Source organism: Zonotrichia leucophrys, chromosome 15 (assembly GCF_028769735.1).
Source record: "Zonotrichia leucophrys gambelii isolate GWCS_2022_RI chromosome 15, RI_Zleu_2.0, whole genome shotgun sequence".
Classification (NCBI taxonomy): Eukaryota; Metazoa; Chordata; class Aves; order Passeriformes; family Passerellidae; genus Zonotrichia; species Zonotrichia leucophrys.
The window spans coordinates 2,186,329-2,210,588 of NC_088185.1; the positions used below are offsets into that span (position 1 = coordinate 2,186,329).

Consider the following 24,260-nt stretch of genomic DNA (forward strand, 5'->3'; position numbering starts at 1 on the left):
AGGAACATGAGGCATTTTCTGACGTGCTCACTGTCCCGTGGTGCACATTCCTCTGTGCAAAGGAGTTTCATCCTCCCATGTCACAGACAGTGGATTGGTTCCATGTTTCTCTCTCACCTGGCAGAACGAGTTAAGGACACAGTATCAATAAAGGTTCTACCTGTCCCAGTGTCTTCACAAAAATGAAGCCACTTCCCATCAGCTTCTGTTTTGGGGCACAGAAGTTTCAGAAGTTTGTTGCTATTTCCACTCCTGTGTCTCCAGCATGGGACTGTTTCATAACAAATATATGGACACCTGGCACATGGATAACTCCTCATTCAGGCAGCCAAAGGTGTGTGCTCATCTCACTGGGATGCCAGTACACATGGTGCATTTCTTACAGCACTCACCAGTTGAAAAACATTAATACAAAAGTTTATTTTCTTTAAAGAACAATTCAACACACATCTGAACTGCAGTAGGAACCAAACTACAGAAAGCTGCTGGCAGCAGAGTCACAGGCACAAGGTGGCAACACCACAGCTTGTTCTGGGAATGCTGTCACAGTCCCAAGCTGCCACAAGGGTCAGTCACACACCCCAAGGACAAGGCACAGTCACCTATCGATGCTTATCATCATCTCTTTGCTTCTTGGTATCTCTGTCCCTGCTCCGGTCCCTATCCCTGTCCTTCCTGTCTCTGTCCTTCCTTTCCCTCCCCCTGCTCCTCTCCTCTTTGGAATCTCTCTCTCTCTCACTGTCACCCCAAGCCCACGACCTCTCCCTTTCTGGCCAGCGTTTGTCCCTGCTCCTCTCATGGTCCCGGTCCCTGGTTCTCCAGTCCCTTGTTCCCTCACGGGACCAGTTTCTTTTCTCTGATGATCCTTCTCCATAGAAATCATTTTTCACGTTTGGCAAATTGATGGGCTTTCGGAAAGGTCTGTCCCGTCCTCCGAAGCGCAGCTGCCCGGATTCTTTCTTGCCTCCAAACCCACCCCCAAGCCTCCGGGGAATCCATCCTTTGAGAGTTCTTTCCAGTTCAAAGTCCACAAAGATCTCATGTTGGTCGATGACCAGCCTGTTGGCATCTCTGTGGGCCTTCAGCAGTGCGCGCTCCTCTTTGTACTCAATAAACGCATAACCCTTGGAAAATCCTGTGACCAGGTCTCGAACCAGACGGATCTTTCTGATGTCTCCATAGCGGGAAAAAACCTCCTTTAACTTCTCTTCTGTGGTCTGAAGGTTGAGCCTCGCCACGAAGAGGGTGAGGTGAGGATCTCCCGTGACGCCCTTGTTGGGTACGTACCGTGCCAGCATGGCCCGCCATATGGCCCGGTCGTGGGGCTCCTCGTCCGTGCCATCGATGCTGCCGGCCTTGAGGGGATCGTACTCCTTCGCTATGGGGGCCCAGTCAGCCATTGTCTGGGGGGGAGAACACACAGGGACAGGCTCACGGCTGGGTCAGAACAGCCTGGGCAAGAATCGCTTCCAAGCACCGCTGCACCGTGCTCATCCGAAAATCCCCCGGAGTGTGACACACGAAAATGAACCAGCCGTGTCGCTGTTGCTTGAGTGCACATGCCGGGACAGAGCCGTGTCCGGGAGCCGCATCCTCCCCCGGCCTACCCCGGCCTGAGGGGCCCCGGCCTTGCCCCGCGCCCGGCCGAGGAGGCCCCTCAGCCCCGCTCCCGGCGGGGACGCGGCTCCCCCGGCGGGCAGGGGCCGATCCGCCGGCCCGGAGGAGCCGCAGCCGCTCCCGCCGGGGTCGATCTCAGCCGTTTCCCCGCTCCCGGAGCCCGCCAGTCCCCCCGCCCCGCTCCCCGAGCCGCCGAGGCGGACGTGGCGCTGCGGAAAGGCCGATGCGTTCACCCGCCTCGGTGCCGCTTCCGGGGCTGCCGGAGAGTCCCCCGTCCCTTACCGGCAGCGGACTGCGGGCGGTGCCTCCTCAGGGGAAGGGGCAGGGCGGGAAGCGGCGCGGGGCCGCGGCCGCCGCCATGGGAGCGCCGGGGGCGGGAGGGGCCGCTCCGCCCGCGGCCTCGCCGGCAGCGCCGCCCGGCCCGGCTGGGAGGGAGGGAGGGAGCGCCGGGGTGCGGCGGGCATGGAGCGGGGCCGGGACGGGGAGGAGGAGCTGGAGGAGGAGGAGGAGGATGAGGATGAGGAGGATGGTGGCCCGGAGAGCGCTCTGGAGAAGAGCCCGTTCCAGCTGACGGCCGCGGATGTGTACGACATCTCCTCCGTGGTGGGCCGGGACCTGCTGCAGCTCCGCGCCGGGCCGCAGCTGCCCGCCGCCCGCGCCCGGCTGCAGTTCAGGATCGTCCGGGTGCTGGAGATGCTGGAGGCGCTGGTGAGCGAGAGCAGCGTGACCGAGGAGCAGCTGCGGCGGGAGCGGGACAGCCTCCGGCGGGAGCTCGAGCAGCTGCGGGCGGCGGCCCGAGGGAGCGACCCGCAGGTGGGTACGGGACTCGGCCGGGCACACGGGACACCGCTGGGGCACAAGGGACTCGGTCGGAGCACAAGGAACACGGTTGGGACACACGGGACACGAGCTCTTTCCCCAGCACGGGCACACCACGCGCGGGTCGCAGAGCGCACCCAGAACCACACCAGATGGACCGGCCGATACTTGTGGTCTCTTTTGTGTCAGCAGGACGAGTCTCACAAAGTCACTTCCCGTCTTTGGCCATGAAAGCCTTGAAGCTCTTTCCTTTGGGGGTGGTTAGGATCGCAGTGCTGAGTGCGAGATTCCTCGCTCCAGTTTCATTGCACTGGCTGACCCAGCAAAGTTGGGTCAGTCACGCACAAAGTTCAGAGTACAAACCCACCGTGTTCCGCTCTTGCACAGCACGGGTCCCATAGAAACAACTGTATGCAAACACTGAGGCTTTGTTACCCCCTGTGAGGGAAATGGATGTCTTGATTACTTCAAAGGTTTTTAATCAAATAAGGCGAGTTCAGGTCTCACCTTTCTTTGACACGGAATTTTGGTGTGGCATTAGATGGCTCAGCCTCACTCATCATCTGAGAACAATCTGATAAAAGCATCTTCTTGACAACTAAATTGCAAACTCTTTGGGACAGAGACTTTGCTTTTAACTGTGGTCAGAGCTTGTTACAGTTGTGGCCTGTACTTGGCTGGGGAACATAGTCACTAAGGGAATACAAAAATATGAAGCACTAGAATTAACTGCTTGGGAAAATAATAATCAGGATTGTGATGAATTCGTACCAATTTCATATTTATAAAATCCAGATATTTTACTGGTTGAATGCTGAGTTGAGAGGTTACAAGATCCACCCCTGTTTATCTTACAGTCCAGCCTCGGACCAGATCAAATGGTGATAGACCTCACAGACCCCAACCGGCCCCGGTTCACGTTACAGGAGCTCCGGGATGTATTGCAAGAGAGGAACCAGCTGAAAGCTCAGCTTCTGGTGGTGCAAGAGGAGCTACAGTGCTACAAGAGGTAAAGCTTGAAGTCAGCAGAGAGCTAATAACAAGTACTTCATGAAGCTTATCAGTTGAGAGTCTGGAAGGTTTGAGCCCCTAGGTCAGGATAGGCATTGTCCAGATATGCAAGTGACCCCTGTGCTCCCCAGAGCATACAAATGAACAAAGAAAAATGGGGGAACAATGAAGTCTCTATGCAACACGATTTGAAAACCCAGCTCCCTTTTCCTCTGCACAGTTCTCAGCCCATTCCCATCATTGTCCCACTCTCAGCCTACACAGAGTTACTCCCACTCCACATCCAGGCTGGGTTCTCGTGCACAGGAATTCATCTGTGCAGTCACAGCAGCTGCACACACAGTGTCTAAAGCCACACTACATACCAAAGAGCACGGGGGGTTTCCAGCTCAGCTTCAGTCAGACTTTCCTTCCTCCTGCAGCACAACGCTGGTTGATCTCCGGTCCTTCACTCCCACGGGGGTGAGGCACTGATCTAGAAACAGAATATTGAGCTCTTTCATCATTCATGATAAGCTGTGGGGTTTTTAAGACTGCCAACAGAGGGTTGTGTAAGGCCCTTGAACTGTGCAGAGCAAGTGATTTCAGAGAAGGGTTTGGTCTTTCCTGAAGGGAGAGTCAGTGTGAGTCAAAGAGAGGGATGTGGGAAGGGTCTTGATCTCAGTGCTACAAATTCATTCACTCCAAAGGCTCTCCTTCCCAACCTCTGCCCCCTCTCATCAGGTTGGATTATGAACTCTTTGGGCCAGGAAATTTCTTCTTAATCTAGACACAAACTGTATGAGCACATTAGATTTCAGTTGGGATATCTCAGCAGCACCCTGCTGGACACAGCAAGCCCGCCCTTTGCCTTGTCTGTAACAGGCAGGTTAAGCCAAGAAGTTACACTGAAATCCAAGAATTTACACTGAAATCCAAGAATTTACAAACTGCCTGGCAGCACTGCCCCAGCTCAGCTGGCTGCTTTGCTGTGCAGCAGTGCAATGGCTTCTTGCTTTGATTTCCCAGCTGTTACACAGTTTAGTACAGGCCAAGTTAAAAATGTAACAGTGGGAATGTTTTCAGGTTTTTAGTGATCTGAGTCACAGTGCTGTGCACCAGGAGCAGGGCAGGGCTGCTTTTCAGGTCGAGTAATTTGTGAGGTTATCTCCTCATACAGTGTTACAGCTTAAGCCAAAACCCATTTTCCCTCTAAACAGTCACATAAAATCCTAATTGTAATTGTAGTAAAGAGTAATTGTGCAGGAGAAGAGGATAAATCTATGTTCTAAAAGGCCTTGTACACAGTGGAAATAAGCTCTGCATAACACAAGGTAACAAACATCTCAGAGACTGGCTCAAAGTGACTGGTGGTGTTTGGAGGCTGCATTTTTCATCATGATTTCTGGGTAGAAGTTACCATGCAGATGTTAGAGCTCTGCAGTGTCACCAACAGCTCATTGTCTCATTTATCCAAGAGGAGAGTCTGCCTCAGAATCACCCCGTGCCTGGTGTCACACCAGTTTTTAACTGCTTTGTGTTTTTATTTCTGAATCCAGTTGGGTGTTGCTTGGCCACTCTTCGCCTGCAGCTACTGCATCCCAGGCTGTGATCCACTGAGCTCTCCAAATGACTGAGGTCAGCTCAGGACATGCTGTGAAAACACTGAGTGTGCAGGCTGGGAAAATCTCACCCTGTTCCAGGCAGGGAAAACACCCTTTGGTCAAAGCGAAACTGCTGCCTGGAGTAGGCGGTCACAGCTCCTGCAGTGCAGAAACACCAAAGTGAGATGGCAAAACAAAGCCTAGAGCTGAGGCAAAGCCTTTCTTCTCTCCTCTGTAGGGTGGAAAGAGGAACCTGCCTTGCAGGGGAGCTGGGAACCTCCCATCTGTTGCCAGGCCTGGTGTGAGCCTGGGTGGCTGCGCTGGAGGTACCACACATCCACCCCTGCAGAAATTCACCATTTGTGTCAGCACGCTCCTCTCACCCTTGGACTTCTGCACAAATCCAAGTGTGATTACACTTCCCTTTCACCCCCATTATGATTTGCCATTTTTTCTCTGTGGAGTTACTTTTTTAGTGTTCTCATTAAAGCATAACCCTGGCACCATTACATTGCTGTATTTAGGGACAATAATTCATTATTTTCAGTTCAGTACAAGGAAGAGGCTGGGCTGCCCTCCCTGTCCTGTGAACACTCATTCACCCATGTCCAGTGAGAGGTCCAACTCATGCACTGTCACACTCTGCACAAAAAATAAACAAAACCATTTCTTTTCCCAGTGGGATCATCTCACAGAAAAGGGACCAAACTGAAGAACTGGAAAAAGCAGCCAGTGGCAGCAGTGCTGGCACCAGAAAGGACAGTGAAGAGAAGACAATCATCAAACGGTTGTAAGTTTGTCTGCAGCTTTTGGGGCAGAATTTGTGAGAATATGGCCCACTCCTTACACAGTGAATCCAGGGGTGGATGCTGAACTTTAGCCTAGTTGGCTGGATATTGTTTTCTGCTCTCCATGTAAAGTTAAAAACCTGATAAAGCAATCTCTTCCTGGGGAAAAAGCCCTGCACAGGAAAGCCACCTCCACCCAGGCAAGCAGGGAGTCACTTTTTTTCCTAGGAAAAACAAGATTCCTGAGCAAAATGATTCAATACTTGCCTCCCCTGCCAGCCCCTCAGGGCTGTGTTGTGGGAGCAGCCCAGCTGGCCCCAGGCTTTGCTTACATTGTACACAAAACCCACAAGCTCAGGGTCTGTCCCTAAAGTCCCCCAAAATAGCACGGTGACAGGGCCAGCCCCCTGCCTGTTCCTTGTGTTCCAGTTCTACATTATTGTTTTCTTTCTGCTATTGATTTCTCTCTTTTTTAGGTTTTCTTTTAAACATGGAAAATGAGCATCCTCAAGGACTTTGCTGCTGGTGAGAATGGCACTGCTGAGCCTCAGAGGCGTTGGGAAAGACAATGATTGGAAACAGCAGCATCACTCCTACTGTAGAGAATGAGCAATCTCATTAAAATCACGTTGTATAATATTCTTTCAGAATAATTTTACTCTGCTTTTTCAGAAACTGTTTGAAACAGACACTTTTTGTATTTCTTACTTTCAGACGTTATCCACATGTAGAAAATAAAACGTTTGTATAAAGTTGGGATTTATTCTTACTCAAAGAGCCTGTGATGATCTGTACTACAGCATACTTATCCTGTCCAGCTATCAAAACATTCAGCCCAAATGATTTTGTAAGAGGAAGATAATGGAGACCTGCCATTCACAAGTGGTTGGGGATGAGATGAACAGTGGAGGAAAGCACAGCAAAGCAAGAAAAGCTGCTGCCATTGGGCTCTGCCCACATGAAGGGCTGAGGTGCAGGAACAGATGCACCAAACATTTCATTTCTGACAGCTGAAGGTCTCCTGTGGTAGAGAGTTGTGTTTTGCATAAGCTCTGTTCTTTCAATCACCTGCCACAAGCTGTGTATTGGCCCCAGTAATGAGATTTAGCACCAGTGGAAGCATATAGGGCAAACAGGGGAGTGGGGAAAGAAGCTTGAAAGACACCAATTAGGTTCTCCATTTAGAAAGGTAGAATATCCAGAGCACAAGTCTGAACAGACATAAAAGAAGCAGTGACAGGTATCAAACTGTGATCTTACTCTCTTCAGAAATAAAAGCAGCCTCTGAAGTCTTTTGATTCCCTCTCCTGCTCTGGCAGCATGAAGGATGTAGGGCACTTCACACATTGCTCAGTGGCAGGTGAGGATGTGGCTGAGCACAAGGCAGAGCTGCAGCCTCCCTCGGGTCAGGAACAACTCTGTTAGCAAGGGCACAGCACAGCTGCTCCAGCCAGGGCACAGAGCCACTGCAGTCCTTCTGCCATCTTCCAAACATCAATAAGCCTTGGCCATGCCCTCGTTGTGTATTTTCTAGAGCATGGCAGCAGGGAAGGCAGTCACTGCACGGCCTGAGCAGAGGATTTGTGCACAGAAAAATGAAACAAAAACAATCAATGAGCAACAGCCAGGATGCACCTCTGAGCTGGAGACGGATGCTGACATGTGATCTGAATTCCATCCTCTTCCATGGTTTATCCAGGGATGTATTTTCCAATCTCCTTCAAAAAAAGCAGTTTAGCTCCCAACCCAAGGGTGTCTTTCCCTGTGACACTTTGTTAGAAGATGAAGCCTTTCTGTGAGGCACAGAGATAAACACCCAAATGTCACATTCCTGTGAGAAGTACACTGAGATAGATCTCTAGATCTCTGTATGTGTTCCTAGAAAAGTAAAGGATACAGATGCAGTGCAACATGAGCTTTATTTCCATCCTCCAACGCAGTGCTACTCAATTACCAGTTAAGCTTTCAGAGAAGACATTTTCTTTTTGTGTAAAACAAGGGAGATCTTTCCCCTTTCTTGTTTACAAAAGTGATGCTGAAGTACAGAGGTTTTAAGCTATTCAACCTGATAGAGAACACGTAGATGTTTAAATAAAATTAGAAAAATTTATTCCAATTTTGACTTAAGGGAAGTGCTCTAGTTTAACAGGACACTGTACACATTGCTGAGGTCTCTGTTACTGAGACCAGAGAAAAATCAGTGCCAACTCAGACAAGTTGGCCAACGAGGCTTACCTGAAACTCAGTACATGTAATGGAACAGGTCTCCAGTTAATTCTTCAGAAATGGGAAAATACCCAGGCTTGCTCTGACGAGTTTGCCTTGTGTGAAGCAGTAAATAATATAAAGCATTTAATAGCTAATGATTTTCACAGCTTTCTTTCAAAATGCTCATAAAACTGCAATGGAGACAGGTAGTATAGCAGCCGTTTCATCAATAATAAATATATTCTTTATTTTACAGAGACATTGTCTTCAAGTTTTTAATTTAAAAAATACATCACTAAGCCACCTCTCTTGCTGCTGGAGCACACAACCAGGATGTTGTTGCTATCTGACCTATCACATAGGCAAGCATAAGATTGTCTAGAGGGCATTCAGCTGGAACAGCAGCAGCCTTCAAGACATGAGGAACAGAAGACTTTAACAGAGCCACAGATCCCTTGCTGACATCTTCCAGCAGCAAGCGTGGCTGATGGCTCACAGCCATTTTCATCTACACACATGCCAAGCCTGCCTTGGCAAAAATTCCAACTGGTAAGAATTCCTCTTTAACATAAAGGACCTGCATTGTATTGCCTGCCTATATCCCAGATTTGGCTCTCCAACAGAAACATCCAAACATCCACGAGATGCCAAGAGCTCGACTCCCATGAGAGACAGTGGGACCAGACTGTGCTGGACAGACCTACAGGACCAGGCAATAAGGAATCTGCTTTCTTCACTGCATGAACTCCATCACTACAGTTTGAAGCTGCATATGAAGATGACTCCTATTTTTGGAACCACTATGCTCTACTTCAAGCATTCACAGTAAATAAATAGCTTCTGATGTGGCTAATTAGCATAGGAAGGTAATATAAAAAACTTTTGGAGAGAGTTTTTACTTCTTTAAAATCCTCTGGGAGACACCTCCAAGAATCAGCCATCGACTATAAAAAAGGTACCTTTTCAAAGTTTAGAAAATAAGTAAATGTCAAACATTAATCCTCACTGTGAAGTTCTATCTCCACAGCTGTAATCAGTATCAACCCAGTCTATCAAATTTTATCCTCATTTGGCTGGGAAGAATTTCTCCAAAGGAAGCAGTCAATCTGACCATCCTTTTCCCTCAGTGCCAGTGCATTTGAAGTTCATTGCCAACAGAATGTATGACACAGGAGAAACTGGATTCCTACCACAAATTATTTGAGAATGACAGTAGCATCCATCTCAGAGAGGCCTGCCAGCACTGGGCTGTGAAAAGCAGTCTGACAGGCAGTCAAGCCACTGGATGACCAAGTCAGAGTACAGCAGTACTTCTGTCATAAAGCCAAGCTCAGCACCCCAAAGTGAGGAGTGAGATTTCCTTGCAAAAGCAGAAGCACAACCCCAGTGGTTAAATTTCTGTGCAAGTCTTTCACTGCTCAAGTGGCACTGGTCACTACTATGCAGAAGCATTCGAATTGTAAGAAGGGTTTTCCTTTTATGATATAAAAGTTTTGGCAATCTAAGATCAATTATTCAAGCCTGCCTGGAAAACTGTAATAGGTATTTAAATACTGCAAAGCAAAAAGGCAGTTTTTTAAGGAGCTTGGAAGACCATAAGCCATCCACTAAAAAAGCTGAGGGAAGTGAGGGCAGGAAAAAAAAAAAAAATGCACTGACTCCTTGTAGAACACTCAGTCCAAAAATAAAAACCCCAAAACAAGGAAGATGAGTTAGTGTTTCAGCCACGGGTGAGCTTCAATGGAAGCTTTGCTTCTGTCTCCATAGTCGTACAACAGTTCTTCACCTGCCTTAATGTCCCTGGAGGCGATGAGGATGAGATGAGGCACGCCATCGATGTCGTGCAGCTTGGTCTGGCAATTGCCACACTTGCTGTGATTAATGAGCCTTCCCAGACGATTCGTTTCTTTCGTAGCATCGACACTGAAAGAGCAAGAACAGAACGTGGGATTGCACCTGGGACTGGGGCAGCTTGTGGGCAAAGCCCTAAGTGCAAATCACACTAAGAAGGAGGAGAGTCTTGAAAAATTAAGGAGAAACAGAATGTTATCATGTTACATTGTAGAACAAACATGAATAAATAGGCAGCCATAATATGGCAAGGTAGGGAAACAAACAATTCTGGGAGATTTTTAAGTAAGTACAAAACCCAGAAAATGAAATCTTTGGACTGTTCGAGCTGCCTGTTTCCAGGAATAGCAGAATCCAGATGTGAAAAAAAATTATAAAGTTTAGAATGAAGTGGGTGTCAGAGACTAGAGCAACAAGGACACCAAGTCAAAGTTGAAAGAAATGTTTCTCTTCCAGGAAGTCTGTCCATCCTGCTTTCCAGACCAACTCCTCACAACTCAGATAAAGGAGTCCATTTTACAAGAGGATGAATTTAGGCAGAACACCACTGCAGAACTCCGAGCCTCATCCAAGCAGAGCAACTCTCCCCATAGCTTGTGCTGTACTTCAAAGAAGAGGGCTGTGAGTCACCTGCCATTCCTCATAGCCCACATGTATGGGAGGCTCTCACACCATGGATCAGTGCTCCAGAAGATTTCATAATTCACAGCTCCCATTAAAAACAAAAAATTTTCATGAAAACAAGGAAAGAATTAGCAGCATTCAAAGCCTCTAGCAATAGAAACTTGAGCTTACCAGTAGGTTTTGCTGAGGTACTGGAAATAGTACATGTAGCAGCCTGTGGATGGGTCTTGAGCATACACAGCCTCTCGTTTCTTGGCATCAGTGATCTCGATGAGATCCCCGTGATACTCAACCACAAATTCTCCTCGATTAAAATGTTTAGTTGCAATTACTCCTCTCCCTTTGCCATCAATATAATCAATCTGTTGAGTTGAAAAGAAAATACTTTCTCATTTCCCAGCTGATTTACATCATTGCAGATATGCTGATTACTAGGAAATGATTTGTCATTAAAAAACTGCTGCAAAAGGGAATTTGTGTGTGCTGCAGACAAAGCTGTAGAGGCACAGTGCATGGCACTGTGGAAGAAATGCAGGATGAGTTTGGGACACACTCTGAGTTACTGGGTAGCTGGACACAAAGTCTTCCAATCAAAGAACTCAGGAGTGCATTTCTGTAAAGACTTTAAAGCCCCCTCAGTATTTATAGCTGAGGCTGCACAGACATATCCTTCAGAGACCAACAAAATGAAGGATTGTGTGTTCCAGTTTTCCTGCATTTTCAGAGAATTGCAGGGTCCTGAGACTGAGTTCTGCTACTGTCTGTTTAAACAGATTAACATCAAAATACTGTATAATAAACAGTACATGACTCCTTAGGTTGGCACTGCAGTTACCTTCATTCCTTCTTCCTTCCCACTTGTAATCAGCTCATCTATTTTCCTCCTTTCCTCAGTCTGCAGAATAAACAAGAACAAACAAAACCACAATATTGTTGATAGCTTTTGTAGCTTCTTCTAGAGCTGGAAGGAAATTACCCACCAATGACACCCATTGTTCCAAACCATCTCATATTTCCAGCAAACTGAACAGCAGAAAGACAGATTTCTGTCCCCCTCAAATACATAAACGGCTAGACTCTGTTCCAAACTGGACCAGCACTTCCAAGTTTTAAGCATGTTCTTAGCAATACTTCAAGTACACAACTTTATTTGCATTTGGAATGGAAACCATAGTTACACATTTCCCCAAATTGTCAGCTAATCAGACACGTTATAAGTAATGTCATTTTAACAAGAAGCACTACCTCCAATTCAGATTTGCTTTTCCTGGAACTTCTTCTAACAGGGTAATAATCTGTTACTTTTCGGTTTGGTGTTCTTCCTTGTGTTCTGAGGAGGAAGAAAGAGAGAACACACACACATTTCAGACTGTTTGTTAAATTCCACTGTTAGAGCAAAGGTATGTGCAAGAATGTTTTATTTGAGCTTGGTAAGTTGAAAGGTGATCAATATGAATCAGTGCTTTTTATCAGTACTCTCAGCTTCAAGCCACAGCTGCATCCCTTTTCTTCCCCACACTAATTCCATTGCTCCAGTACTAATTCTTGAACAATACAAGTGAGATGTCGTTAGAAATCAACTGAAGGTCACATTACAAGTCTGGGGCCTCCTGCGTGCCTTGCCAGAAGGCACTCGAAAATTTAGGTCATGAAAACTGCTTGGCAAGGAATTCATTAATGTTAGGTCACATTACTCTGATACCAAGAGAAAGGGTATCAGCTCAGCCAGGAAGCCTCCAACTGTTCTGTTTCTGACAAGATACATTCCCATTTGTCCACAGGAAAGTAGGTCTTAATGGCTCATTAATTTCTTTTTTTTCCACAGGTGACCAGCAAATGCTTCACTTCTGATAGAACAATAGACCATTAATAGGAGCATTAACCTTGCTTTGAAGACAAACAAGTCCTCTGCAAAACAGGTACTTAGATGGTGTTTTAGGGTTTTTAAAACATGATATTCTTGAGAAAGCAAAGAGCTGTCCTTTCACAATTCCACAAATCACTTACTTTTTCCTCGATCCTCGTTTTGCTTTAACCATCTTCTTCTGAGCCGGCTTTGCATTGGCCTCCTCGGCACAGTCTGCAGGCAGGGGAGTCCTCTGGCTTTCCACAGTTTCTTGGTTTTGATCAGAGGGCACTGAAGGATTGCACACACCTTCCTTATCCTTCTGCTCTTCTGATTTCACAGCACCTTCAACTATTTTGCCACTATTCTTTTTTCCTGGTGACAAGGAAATCGAGTAAGGCTCTGAACTTAGGGCCAACTACACCCGAGTGCTTTAAATGAATTCCAGGGCTTCAGAGCTCTGTCAAATGAGAGAAAGGACAGCAGTGACCCTGCAGTGCTGGGCTCAGCAGCTGCAGATGTTGGTGCCAAGTGGCCAATGCCACCCAGGATAAATCCATGGGAGCTAAAGAGCAGCACTGACAAAAAATCTACACTCCCCACAACCAATATTTACTTGTTTTTTGCATCCTACCCCAATACAACCACATCCTCCTCAGACAACTGACTCAGAGGGAGGTGAGAGTGGTTTAAAGCTCCATAACGTTTTTATGTGGAGTAAATAATCAGGTTTAACAGTCCCATCTGCTGAGACAGATGTTTCAGGCTCACTGGAGAAAAGAAGCACAGCTGCAAGGCCTCAGCAGTGGGACAAGCTAAAGCCACCTTCACTTCCTTGTCAAAGCTGGGGAGCCAAATCAGGAACTAAAGGCCCCACGTTTCCAGAAAGCCTGACAGTCCCTGGGACTGAGAATACCTGCTTGTAAAAGTGTTTGCATCAAAGTGCTTTGACAAATGACCAAGGCTGTTAAATGCACCTTTAAACACAGCCAGATGGGATTTCTTCCCCTTCATAAACTTACAGAACATTGCCATTTCTAATCACTATGAACCTGGCACTCAGCATCCACAATGTGGGCTCCTCCTCACTGCTTTTATTTCTTGATGAGAATGTCAGAATTGTGGGCAGTGGGAGCACATGCACAAGAGAAGCAATCCCAAGCTCAATCTTACCAGCTCCTTTCCTGTAGGTTTCCTTTAGTGTCTTGCCCTGACATTTCACCTCGTGATACATGACCGAGTTCTCCTCTTGAAGCGGGGGGCGAGCACCAGGAGCTTTGTTGGGATTCAGGTAGCTGTAGATTTTGGATTGACCAATAAACACATTCTCCTAAAACAGACCCACACAAACAATCAGTTCAGCACAGAGATTCCAGGAACCTCAAGCTGGCACCCACAAGTCTGCAGCAAGCAGGGCTGACAGGTGACTGTGCTGCTGGAATTACACTGTTTGGAGCATCACCCTCACCGAGGTTGTGATTTTTAAGTGAAAACAGAACAGTGCTGAGCACTCTGAGAACTTAACTAATAAAATGTGGCAGGATGGGGTAGTCAGAGCTAACTCCAGCCTCCACCCTTGTGCTTCACAGTATGAACTTGGTGCTAAAAAAAACCCCAAGCCTGAGCTCCTGGGGAGGAAGGCAGCCTCAAAGAGCACAAGCCAAAAAAAATATGAATAGTGCAGCAAAAACTGCCCAGGCCCAGTACAGAGCTCTCAGCCAGAGAGGTTTGAGCTACCCAGCAACTCTCAGGAGGTGTCAAATGTTGTTGCAGCAAATTATATGCTCAACTGAGCAGCACAGGAATCAGTTTTACAGCCTGCCTTGAGTGACACCTCTCAGCAAAGCATGGGAGACAAACAGTGCAATATTTTATCCATTATATGACATAAAAATAAAGTGTAAGTGTTGTTTATGGCAAAAAGGGCCATTAAAGAGTCTATGCAAAGCCCAGTCAGGAAAATGGCAAAACCTTCTGGCATGGCCAGACACCACAGAGCCCGGGGTTCGTTCCCTGGCTCAGGCCCCAAGATGCCAACAGGGAGCAGTGTCAAATTTAGCAAAGATTAGTGGAGTCCTGTCACCTTTGCTTTCACAGCCTCCTGCCACCTGGCTGTGCTTCCCCGTGCAGGGCATGCCAGGCACATTCCAACCCTGAAATCTCAGTGTCTGGACAAACAGATGCAGCTTGGGCAGAATGAGTTTTTCTTGGCTATAGTTTGACTCAGCCAAAAGCAATTTTCAGACATTGCATGCCAGTTAAAACAACAAAAATATGCATCCATTTTCGTAGAAAAGCAAGGAACAAAGGGTCCCAATAGTTAAAAAAAGATAGCTCAAATATAGCTGACTAAACAAATACCTCAGCATTTCAGTCACAGACACTGAAAAAGTAAACAAAGTAGACAATAGAACAGATAGGATAATTTTAATAATTAACGTGGTCATGAATAACAAACTTCCTATGTACATAATTCACAAAAAAACAGACCAGTTAAAGGCTCAAATCTTACTCCACAAATAAACTACTAAAGACTGAGATTACGATGGAACAGCCCCAGAAAAAGCAAATCAGACAGACACTCCCTGACCTCCAATATTTCTGAAAGGCCCATGAAAGGCAAAACTTGCTTATTAAAAACCCAGGGCTTCAAAGCATGAAACACAATGAAAACACTCCGTTTTAACAAATATAAGCAATGAACCCTGAGCTTCAAAGTCCTCCAGATTTAGCAAGAAGTTTAAATACGGGCATTTTGGGAGAAAGCCCAAAGCAGTGAACTGCAGTCCACCTGCCAGCTGAGCCTTCAGGCTTTGAATACACCACGAACAGGAAACGAAGAACTCTTTTTCCAGCACAGCTTCCTCCCTTCATTCCCAGCTCCCTGCCTGCTGCGCTCTTGGCGCAGCCGAGGTGCCGCTGCCACGTCTTTGTCTGTGCCAGGCTTGAGAGCCCGGAGAGCTGAGATTTTTCTCAGCGCAGCAAAACACACGAAAGGCTGGCGGCAGAGGGGCTCCGGGATTTAATGCAATAGCCACAACTATTCCCATTGGGAGTTAAAGGCAAAGAGACAGCTCCGGCCAGCTGCCTGTGACAGAACTACGGGACGGGGAAGATGGCACGGAGGGAATGCCGAGCTTAGTGCCTGTCTGCGGAAGGGCACAGGGAAACACGGCAAGAGTCCGACTGTACTTAAAGTTAAGCGATTTCTGAATGATTGGAGGGGCTCCCGAAGGGCCGGGCCCCGCGGCTCCCCGGGACAGCCCGCACACCGGCTCGCCCGTACCGGGGGGAAGCGGAGGGCACGGCAGACCCCGGGAGCCGCCCGCCCGCCCAGGCCCGGGCACTGCTTACCCCGCCGGCCCGGGGGCGGCTCGGGCCCTTCCTCTCGGCGCTCTCGGGGCTTGCCTTCTCCACGCCGCCCGCCCTGGTCTTGGGCATGTTCCTCCCTAGGAGCAACGGGGGAAGATCGGCGCCTGAGCCATGTCCGGCGCTGCCGCCCGCGGTCATCGCCCGGCCGCCGCGGCCTGCGCCATGTTTAAAGGGCTGGATGCGGCAGGGCGAGCCGCGGCGGCCCAGCCCCTTCCCGGCGAGCTGCGCACACCGCGCGGGGGAGGAGTCCCGCCGGCCCCGGCTCCCCGCACCTCCCAGGAGGAGCTTCCGCGCCGCGGAGATGCCCCGCGCCGAGCGGGCCCAGCCCCGCCGGCCCCGCCGCGCCCCGGCCCCGCTCCGCTCGTGCCCGCTCCGCCCCGCGCACCTCCGGCCATGGCGGCGGCAGCGGCCGCCCCGCGCCCCGGAGCCCCCGCGCCGGGCGGCCCCGACTGTCCCCGCGGAGTCCCCGGCGACGCCAACCGCTCCGCAGGGAGACGCCGCGTTACCCTTGGCAACCCCATTGGTTTAACCTCCTGCCAATCAGCGCGCTCAGGCCTCTGATTGGCGCGAGCCGCCATTACCCGCCCTCCCCCTGTCACACCGCGCTGACCGCGGCTCCCGGGAACAGGGTTTAAATGTGCGTTCGCTGGACGCTGATTGGTCCGTGCCGAGGGCAGGCGCGCTCTGATTGGCGGCCCGGCAGGGAACGCCCCTCCCCCGGCCGGGCCGCGCCACGTGGGTGGGAGCGCGCGGCGGCGGCAGCGGGACCCTCGGGCCGCGCGAGCCCGCGGAGCGCCGGCGATACCGGGCCTGCCCGCTGTGCCCGTGCACCGGCACCTCCCAACGCCGCCTCCCTCCTGCACCCTCCGCAGGGCACACGGCCCGCGCCGCCTCGCAGCGGGGATCTGGGGGACTCCTAATCCTGGCGGGATTGTAAAACTCTGCTCTGTGCAATTATTAGGCTGATTTACGCGATGTTTAGCTTAGATCTCCCTGGCTGAAGTTTAAGTCTATTAGTTCCATCTTCCAAGCTTGCCTGGAGAGCAGGTAATGCTCCAGCATTGCACTAAAGCATCAAAGATCTTATGTAAATCCCCATTCCATAATAAGGGCAGCTAAAATATTACAAAGCCAGATGACAGAGCCATCATTATCACCAGAAGAGCTGGAAGTGCCTTCAGCATCGATTCCCTGGTCAGAAGCTGCCAAGAGGATTAGTACATATGCTTTGAAATTGGGAAAGCACAATGGCAAAGAGTTACACAGCAATGACTCAAAGCACGCATGGATCGGGGATGTGGATGGATGCCAAGTGGGTGCCATGGTGGAATCAGGAATTGCCACACAGGACGTTGGTGCTCCATGATAAGCAGAACCCTTACACTGAGCAATGACTCCTGCTTCCTATCTGTGCTACCCCTCCTGCAGCGAGGCCACCTGAGCGTGCTCAGGACCTGGGGGGTGGCACTTGCTCTGGCCCAAGCGCTGTCACCACAGGGGTGGCTTCCCTTCCCACCCAGGCTTATCTGCAGCCTCAGGCTGCTCCTTGTCTCCGGGCATTCCCACAGTGCATAAACAGCCAGTAACAGGAAAAAACCCTTCTCATCTTAAGCAAGAACTCAGGCCTCGTCCTTTCCAAGCTGTCCCACAGCAGCTGGGGGCTCACAGGGCAGGAATTCAGTGTGACTGCAGAGTCTCAGGAGGCAGCACAGCATTCCAGGCCACCCCCTCCCCTTCCTGGGACAGCTCTGCACTCAGGCACTTCGGGAGAAGACAGAACAAACCCAGCTCTGACATTTGTTACATCTGGGTCTTCCATCACCAGGCACATGCATTTTACAGAGAAGCAACCAAAACACACTGGGTATTTCCCTGTAAACTCAAAGCTGCAGCCAGCTGACATCCTGTCCATGAACATCCATGTCCATGGTGTTCTTCCATCAAGGCAGGTACTCCAAGCTCTCTGCAAAAGCACCAGAGCAGACACTGCTCTGATTTTTCCACCCCAGTTTGCACTGTACTTATCACCCAGCTGGGAAAAAAAGATCTTCATAAATTACTAAGATGATTTCCTCCTTGCAGTAATAGGGAGCACTCTTCCTAATGTCTTGGGAAAGCTCTGGAAACGCCTGAGTGGTTTTGCTCAGCTGTTGGGGGTTGTATATTTTAAATAATTATTTTGTACATATATATTAAGCAAAGGAACTGAGTTGCCACCGAAGCCGTGCGGGCCACCAGCAGAGGGCAAAGGCAGCCAAGGAATTCTCTTCCCCAGAGCAACAAAGAAAACAGCGTCATCTCCAAGTGGCCGCTGCTCCCGGCGCGGTGCGATCACACCGTGAATTAGCAAAACACGCTGGCTTCACCCCTCAGCTGGCGAGCCAGGGATGAGGAGAAGTTAAAACGCTCAATGCTCGGGCCCGAAGGAGCGCGGCTGGGACTCGGGACACGCAGCAGCAGCAGCAGCACACGCAGAGAGCGCTGCCGGCTCCCGGACCCTGCGCTGGAGGCAGCGCTGAAACCCAGTGACCCAAATATCGCCTCCCGTGGTGCCGCATGAGCGGCCCCCGCGAGCACCACGTTTGACTGCGGAAATGTGAAATTGTTTTGTGGGGGAAGGGAGGGAAGGGCGAGCGAGGCGTTGATTTGCTCAGAAAGGGAAGAAAACCTTCAAGGTAAATCTCTCCGGTTTAGATGAACACTTCATCCAGTTAAAAAAAAAAAAAATCTTATATTTGAATTCATGGTTTCATTTTCTGTCCAATATACCAAGGAGATGCTTGTGAAATGTTCCCACCTGAGAGCAAGTTCTCAGCACCTGTCATATTTGCAATTTGCAAAATAAATGACAGCATTTACACAAATTTCTCGTTCACAAGATGAAATCCCTACAATTTGTGCTTCAGCCACTAGAAATCAAGTGAAAACAATCCCTGAGGGTAACTGCTGAGTATTACATTAAGCAACATCATTTTATAAAGTCGCAGAGTAAAATGCCAGTAGGTGCTACCTGCATTTCATAGATTATAAAATATAATTATATTCAGAATTGTATCTACCAATGATATAAAATAAAAATCTCTGACTAGAAAGTGCAATGAGCTCTGTGAATTGCCTGCCAAAATTCTATGGAAACGGAGTCCTGCAGACAAATGTGCCTGTGCTAATTCTACACCAATGGAAAGCAGCATTTCCAGTGAGATTACTCACCTATTGCAGTCGAGGATGATCAAAACGCTGACAGGTAACTCCCTTTTCAACTCAAGACATCAAAACCCTGCCTTTCTTGTCACGATTGTAAAGTTCGATTCAGCACGTGTGAGCTGTATTTCATCATGCCTCCATCTGAAGTGTGCAGAGGGCAATAACCAAGATAAAAGCTGCCATTTAAATTGTTCTTCTGGTCTCTGGCCTCACTTCTGTCATCTTTCTCTCCATCTGAAGCATCACTGATTAATCTGAATGACTTAAGTCAGTTTAATTAACGTTGCTTTGTCTTTAAATAGTTTAGCCTTAATCTGTCTAATCCTTTATTGGTTATATTAATCCCTGTTAAATTTGTCTAATCATAAAATAAGCAAACTTGTACAAGATTGAATGAGTAATACTGAACATTTGAAGGTATTTCATGATTGCTCACATTTCATTTATGTCTGGCTCAATTCTGTGTGAAAGTTCTTACAAATTTTCATGTTTTTACACAACTGGGAAAGCGTTTTATTGGAAGATTGTCTCTTTTAACAAGTCCTCTCAGTCTAGGGGTCTGCAGCTCTAAAAAAAAAAGTCTCCAAATGTGGAACCAGCATGAGGGGTCTCCAGATTTTAACTCACTCTTTGCAGCAGCAAGTTTCACATTATAAGCTCGTACAAAATTCGCAAGGGAAAACTCATCTGGCAGCATCCCAGGGAGGGCAGCAGGGATGTCCCCCCGCATTCTCCTGGGGGGTTCCTGTGCAGGAGCTCTGCAGAGCCGCGGTGCCGTGAGGGGGCGGGGGTGGCGGAGTCCTCAGAGCAGGGGGGCACCGGCCGCACCGGGGAGCCGCCAACCGCGGAGGGACGGGACCAGGGGCCGCCTGAAGTGAGACGCGTTCAGCAGCGGGAGCACGGGCGGAGATGAGCTCAGATTCCAGCATTTCCCCTCACGCCGCAGCCCCCGGGGCCCGGCCCGGTCCCGCCGCTCCGGGGCCTCTCCCGCCAACGCCGCCCCAGGCGGGGGCGCGCGCACGGCGCCTCCCCCCCGCCCCGTGATGCAGCGAGAAACGCGAGATCTCGCGAGAGCTCCGCCGCGCTGCCGAGTTCTCGCCGGCAGCCGCCATCTTGCGGGAGCCTGGGTCACGTGACCGCTAGCAGCCGCTCGCCTCCGCCTTCCCCTCCCCCCACCCTACCGGGAACCGGGCCCGGATCGCCAAGGCTCGACTGCGGCCGCCGCCATGGGGCGGGGCTCGCCCGCGGGGACGTCGCTTATTTGAAGGACGGTGGATACGCCGGGGATTTTTTTTGGGAGGGGGAGGGAAGGAGGAACTTTCTGCCTTCCCCTTGCTGAGGGCAGAGAAAAACCGAGGCGCGGCATGTCACGTGACGGGGAGCGAGCGGGGAGCGCGCGCCGGGGCCCGGTGGCGGCGGTGGGACGCGGGGGGGGGGTGGGCGCGAGACGGCGGCGGCGGCCACGTGACCGGGGAGCCCGCGGGCGGGGGGCGGGTCACGTGGTGCCGAGCGCGCGCCAGCGGCGGGCGGTGGCTGGCGGGGTCACGTGGGCGGGGAGCGCGCGCGGCGCGGCGGGGGGAGGGAGGCGCGGCCCGGGTCACGTGGTGCGGGCGGCCCCCGGCCCCCCCTCCCCTGTGAGGGGAGGGAGGGCAAAGATGGCGGCCGTGAGTTAGAAAGCGGCGGGCGGCGGGGCCGGCGGCGGAGACTTCCAGGAGCCCGCGGGAGGATCGAGTGCGACAGAGAGTAAGTGCCGCGCTGCTCTTTTGCCTGGCGTCGCGTCTGTTTGGCCGCCTCTGGCCGCTCCCCGCGTTGTGGGGCCGCCCCGGGGGTTTCTTCCCCTCAGCTCCTCACCGGGGCCCGCGGCGGCGGCGCGGGGATGTCCGGGGAGGACCCGTTGTGCTGGGAGCGGCTCCGCGTCTCCCTCGGTGCCTCAGCCCGGGAAGGCTGCGCGGCCGCCCCCGCAGGGGTCCCGGTGGGCCGGGGGCGGCGCGGCGGGCGGGGTAGGCGCCGCCGCCGCCCCGGCGGAGCCCCGCTTGTCCCGCGAACTTCGTGCCCGGCGGCGCGCGGGGGCGGGCGGCGGGGCCCCCCGGGTCTGGGGGAGCGCTCCTCTAACGGGGGCGGGCGCGGCGCTGGGTTCGGCCGCCCTCCCCCCGCCGCATCCCTGCGCGGGCAGAGCCCCCCGGGCCGGCCCGCGCCTTTGTGCGCTCTTTCCGCGGCCGCTGATTGTTGAGGTTCGAAATGGAGAAACGAGGCGGGGGGGATGGGGGTGTTTGATTTATGGTGCCGGAGCGGCTCCCGAAGCCGCCGTGAGACGGAGCCCTCCCGCCCTTCCCCGGGATCGCGGTGCTGTTGAAGGGATCTTTAAAGAGGTGAAGGTCTGGAAACAAAAAGTCGCGCATGGGACGGGATTACGCAGCCGATTGTGGCCCAACCCGGAAGTTTATGTCGGGAACACGTGTTGGTGCGAGGGTGGCGGGGCCGCAGCCGCCGACCCCCGGCCCTGCCGCCGCCTCCCCCGGGGCTTCCCCGCCCCGCCGAGCCCTCGGGGCCCCGCTGCTCCCGGGGAGCTGAACCGCGGCGGCGGACACGGCCTCAAAGTCCAGGCACTCGTAACGAGCGCACCTCAAACAGAGGTTGCTAGGGTGAGTAATAGTTTAACGTAGAAATGCTCCTACAGTCTGATGGGGAAGAGGCCTTTTGGGGTTTTCTCCTGGATTTTTTAGGGTTGTTTCTTTATTATTTTTAGCTGTCCAGGTTCCACGCTGCATTTGAGGGTATAAATCAGAACTCCTGTACTTTCTTTCAGGTACTCTTAGGCTGGTTCTATGTGTTTGATATCTGTTAAAGATGAAGCTGATTTTGTAAATCCTTAAAAATAAAACCCTTGAATTGATCTGTTAGGTAACTCCAGAGTGAGTAAAAAAAAAAAATTCAGTGTGATCAAACGGCACAGTGTGAAGTTAGGAATTAACTCGGTGGTAGACTGTTTGGCTTTAGACTACCAAGGTTCTGTCTGGATTAAAATTATTTAAAAACATACATTAATGTTTTGTAAGCTGCCCTCCCCCCAAAATTGTAGTTGATGTTGTAAAGCAAGAATTGAAATTGTGTAACAGCGTGACATTTGAGTTGGTATTCTGTATCTCCCTCGAAGCCATGAGATGTTATATTTGTATGCAATCTTAATATTTAGAAATAAAATGTGGGCAGTTTGTCTTTTTGTCCAGACTACTCTGGTTTCAAAACTGGCTGAGAGTTACTCTAAAAGCCCTTGAGGCAGGTCAGGGTATGGGAAATGGGGCTGTGAGACGCACCTGGAGCTGCCTCCCAGGCTGAAACCGAGGATCCTGGTGCTCACATGCTGCTCTTTTTCTTTGAGATTTTACTTCTTAAAAACTTTCACTGCTGGCCCAATTACCAGCTCCAGCCCTTTAGTCTGAAAGCAGATTTCATGCCAAATTATTGCATTGTTAAGTCTTTTAACATTTTCAGAAGTTCTGAATTTCACATTTGCAGACTGTGTAACATGGCAGTTGTAAATTCTGTAAACCAGTCATTGAAAAGCATTGAGGCAGAGTTGAACCCATGGTGCCCTGAAGTGTCCCTCGTGTCCTTGAAAGCTTTGAGTGGTGACCAGCCTTGGAAAAGTGGGAATGATTTTTCCAGGATTGGATGAACTCCTGGTTTTTGTGAGAACACCTTTGTACGTGTGAATGCAAAATTAACTGCTCGTCTTGAGGTTAAGGCATGGAAGGATGAGTGAGTTCATTAATTAGGGTTTTGCTCTTTGATTGGATGGTGACTTGGAGAGGACCAGAAGGGGTTGGGTTGGTTGAATTGTTGGTTTTTTTGCTGTTACCAGGTTCCTTCTGGAGACAAAAGCTGTGAAATGAGCAGAGCCCACGTGGCTGCCCAGAGAATCCTGTTGGGTGGGATGGGGCTCTGAGAGGCTGCGAAGGGAGATGTGAAATTTTCAGGTCAATAATAACTCCTGGCTTAGTCAGGCAGAGAATTTGCAGGGCAAAGCTGTCTTGTCTGTACAACTCCAGCATTTGTGTGATGTTCTGCAGGGTTTCCCGTGCAGCTCAGGTGTTGCCCAGCAAGGCAGTGGAAGAGCTGAGCAGAGGCTGAGGGTGCTGTTTGTGCCAGGGCTGCCCCAGCTGGGCACGGGCTTGGGAACAGCAGCTCCTGCTTGGTTGGGATGTTTGCTTTGGAGCAACTTCTGATACTCTGATTGATTATGGTTCTAAATGAGCACTTCAGGCATGCAGTGTCACTGTGTGTAACTCACAGACCTGGAAATCAAAAGGCTTTTCATTGTTTGGGGTTCTACCATTATGTTTCTCAGGGCAAACAGAGCAGGTTGCTTGACATGTGTTTTAGAATCTTTTTTTGTTTTGTTTCTTTGTATCAAAGCTAAAATGGAAGGAGAGAGAGAGCCAGGTTGGCATGGATACATGACATGATATTAAACATGGCATTCTGGTTTTGTATCTTTAAATCAGGAATTATTTACATAATGTGCAGTAATCACAAAACTGTCTCTTTATCAAAGTTTTAAGCTATGTTCTTCATCAGGAGAGCACCTTACAGAAATGTTTGGTGTGTTTTGGTGGCCCTTCTTGAAATACCATTTTGTTTTTGCTTCATACAAAGAAAGTAATTAAGATATTACTACTGTTGAAATTTTATAAATACATTTTTTAGTTTCATTTAATAGGCTGATTCTTGCTCAGTGACATTGGACTACCTCACTAAACATAGACAATCTTATCTGCAAGATTCTACATGCTCAAAACAGTTCTTTGAGTGATGAAATCCTCAGGGAACAGCTTGTAATATTCACAACTTTTTAATAAGTATTTTCTTTCGGAGATTTTGAAGATGTGGCAAACAGGTCCTTATATAGTATTGCCAGGGCTGAGCTGCAGAGCTTGATAAAGTCACTTTCACTTGTGTGAGCTGAGGAGCCTCCTACCTTGCAAGATTATGGAGCTGCTTCAGCCTGATAATGTTTTAAGCTTAACCAGCATGTGCTACAGAAAATAAAATGTTACCACAATGCAGCTTCTGCTGTGTATTTTCTTCTTCCTCATTTAATTTCCTTGTTAAATTACAATGAGGAGGGTGGGCAGCATTGGTGCTTGGGAGTTGCACAAAGGCTAAAATTGGTGCTAAGTATTCAGTGACTTCTAATGTAAAAAATCTAGAAGTTCAGAATTCCTTTTGTTCCAAACAATGCAGCTTTGTTCCTACTGTACAGAAACAAAATGAGTGAAACTAGTCAAACTTTCATTGTCCAAACTGACAGACAAACAATTGCTGTTGTTTTACTGA

The 24,260-nt window shown here is 49.9% G+C and overlaps 4 protein-coding genes across 5 annotated transcripts in view; 2 read left to right on the forward strand and 2 right to left on the reverse strand.

Annotated features, from left to right (window-relative positions):
• Window positions 1-395: 395 nt before the first annotated feature.
• Window positions 396-2,096, reverse strand: SNRNP35 (small nuclear ribonucleoprotein U11/U12 subunit 35). Its single transcript, XM_064727278.1, has 2 exons — window positions 1,900-2,096; window positions 396-1,403 (listed from the first exon to the last, which is right to left on the reverse strand). Exon 2 carries the CDS (start codon window positions 1,398-1,400, stop codon window positions 603-605), a length of 798 nt encoding a protein of 265 aa, XP_064583348.1. The 5' UTR covers window positions 1,401-1,403; window positions 1,900-2,096; the 3' UTR covers window positions 396-602.
• Window positions 2,072-7,191, forward strand: RILPL2 (Rab interacting lysosomal protein like 2). Of its 2 annotated transcripts, none has more exons than XM_064727279.1 (4): window positions 2,072-2,430; window positions 3,294-3,445; window positions 5,710-5,820; window positions 6,295-7,191. In XM_064727279.1, exons 1-4 carry the CDS (start codon window positions 2,080-2,082, stop codon window positions 6,317-6,319), a joined length of 639 nt encoding a protein of 212 aa, XP_064583349.1. In that variant the 5' UTR covers window positions 2,072-2,079; the 3' UTR covers window positions 6,320-7,191. The 2 variants fall into 2 exon arrangements, with proteins under 2 accessions (XP_064583349.1, XP_064583350.1); XM_064727280.1 differs by lacking the exon at window positions 6,295-7,191 and adding an exon at window positions 5,269-5,356 and having other exon boundaries at window positions 5,710-5,822.
• A 527-nt stretch (window positions 7,192-7,718) lies between these two features.
• KMT5A (lysine methyltransferase 5A) lies at window positions 7,719-16,297 on the reverse strand. Its single transcript, XM_064726959.1, has 8 exons — window positions 16,105-16,297; window positions 15,702-15,796; window positions 13,521-13,677; window positions 12,509-12,722; window positions 11,747-11,831; window positions 11,337-11,396; window positions 10,673-10,863; window positions 7,719-9,949 (listed from the first exon to the last, which is right to left on the reverse strand). Exons 1-8 carry the CDS (start codon window positions 16,295-16,297, stop codon window positions 9,739-9,741), a joined length of 1,206 nt encoding a protein of 401 aa, XP_064583029.1. The 3' UTR covers window positions 7,719-9,738.
• A 4,274-nt stretch (window positions 16,298-20,571) lies between these two features.
• The window catches only part of SBNO1 (strawberry notch homolog 1), a 31,081-nt gene continuing 27,392 nt past the window's right edge, over window positions 20,572-24,260 (forward strand). The window contains exon 1 of the mRNA XM_064726456.1: window positions 20,572-20,666. The gene's annotated coding sequence lies outside the window, so the exon portion shown is untranslated. The remainder of the gene's footprint in view (window positions 20,667-24,260) is intronic.

Coding starts and splice junctions, on each gene's coding strand:
- SNRNP35 (XM_064727278.1), bottom strand. CDS start 1,400: ATGGCTGACTGGGCCCCCATAGCGAAGGAGTACGATCCCCTCAAGGCC.
- RILPL2 (XM_064727279.1), top strand. CDS start 2,080: ATGGAGCGGGGCCGGGACGGGGAGGAGGAGCTGGAGGAGGAGGAGGAG. Junction 2,431..3,293: donor CCCGAGGGAGCGACCCGCAG/GTGGGTACGGGA, acceptor TTTATCTTACAG/TCCAGCCTCGGACCAGATCA. Junction 3,446..5,709: donor GAGCTACAGTGCTACAAGAG/GTAAAGCTTGAA, acceptor TTCTTTTCCCAG/TGGGATCATCTCACAGAAAA.
- KMT5A (XM_064726959.1), bottom strand. CDS start 16,297: ATGGCGGCTCGCGCCAATCAGAGGCCTGAGCGCGCTGATTGGCAGGAG. Junction 10,864..11,336: donor GGAAGGAAGAAGGAATGAAG/GTAACTGCAGTG, acceptor TCAACTCAACAG/ATTGATTATATTGATGGCAA. Junction 9,950..10,672: donor TACCTCAGCAAAACCTACTG/GTAAGCTCAAGT, acceptor TTGCTCTTTCAG/TGTCGATGCTACGAAAGAAA.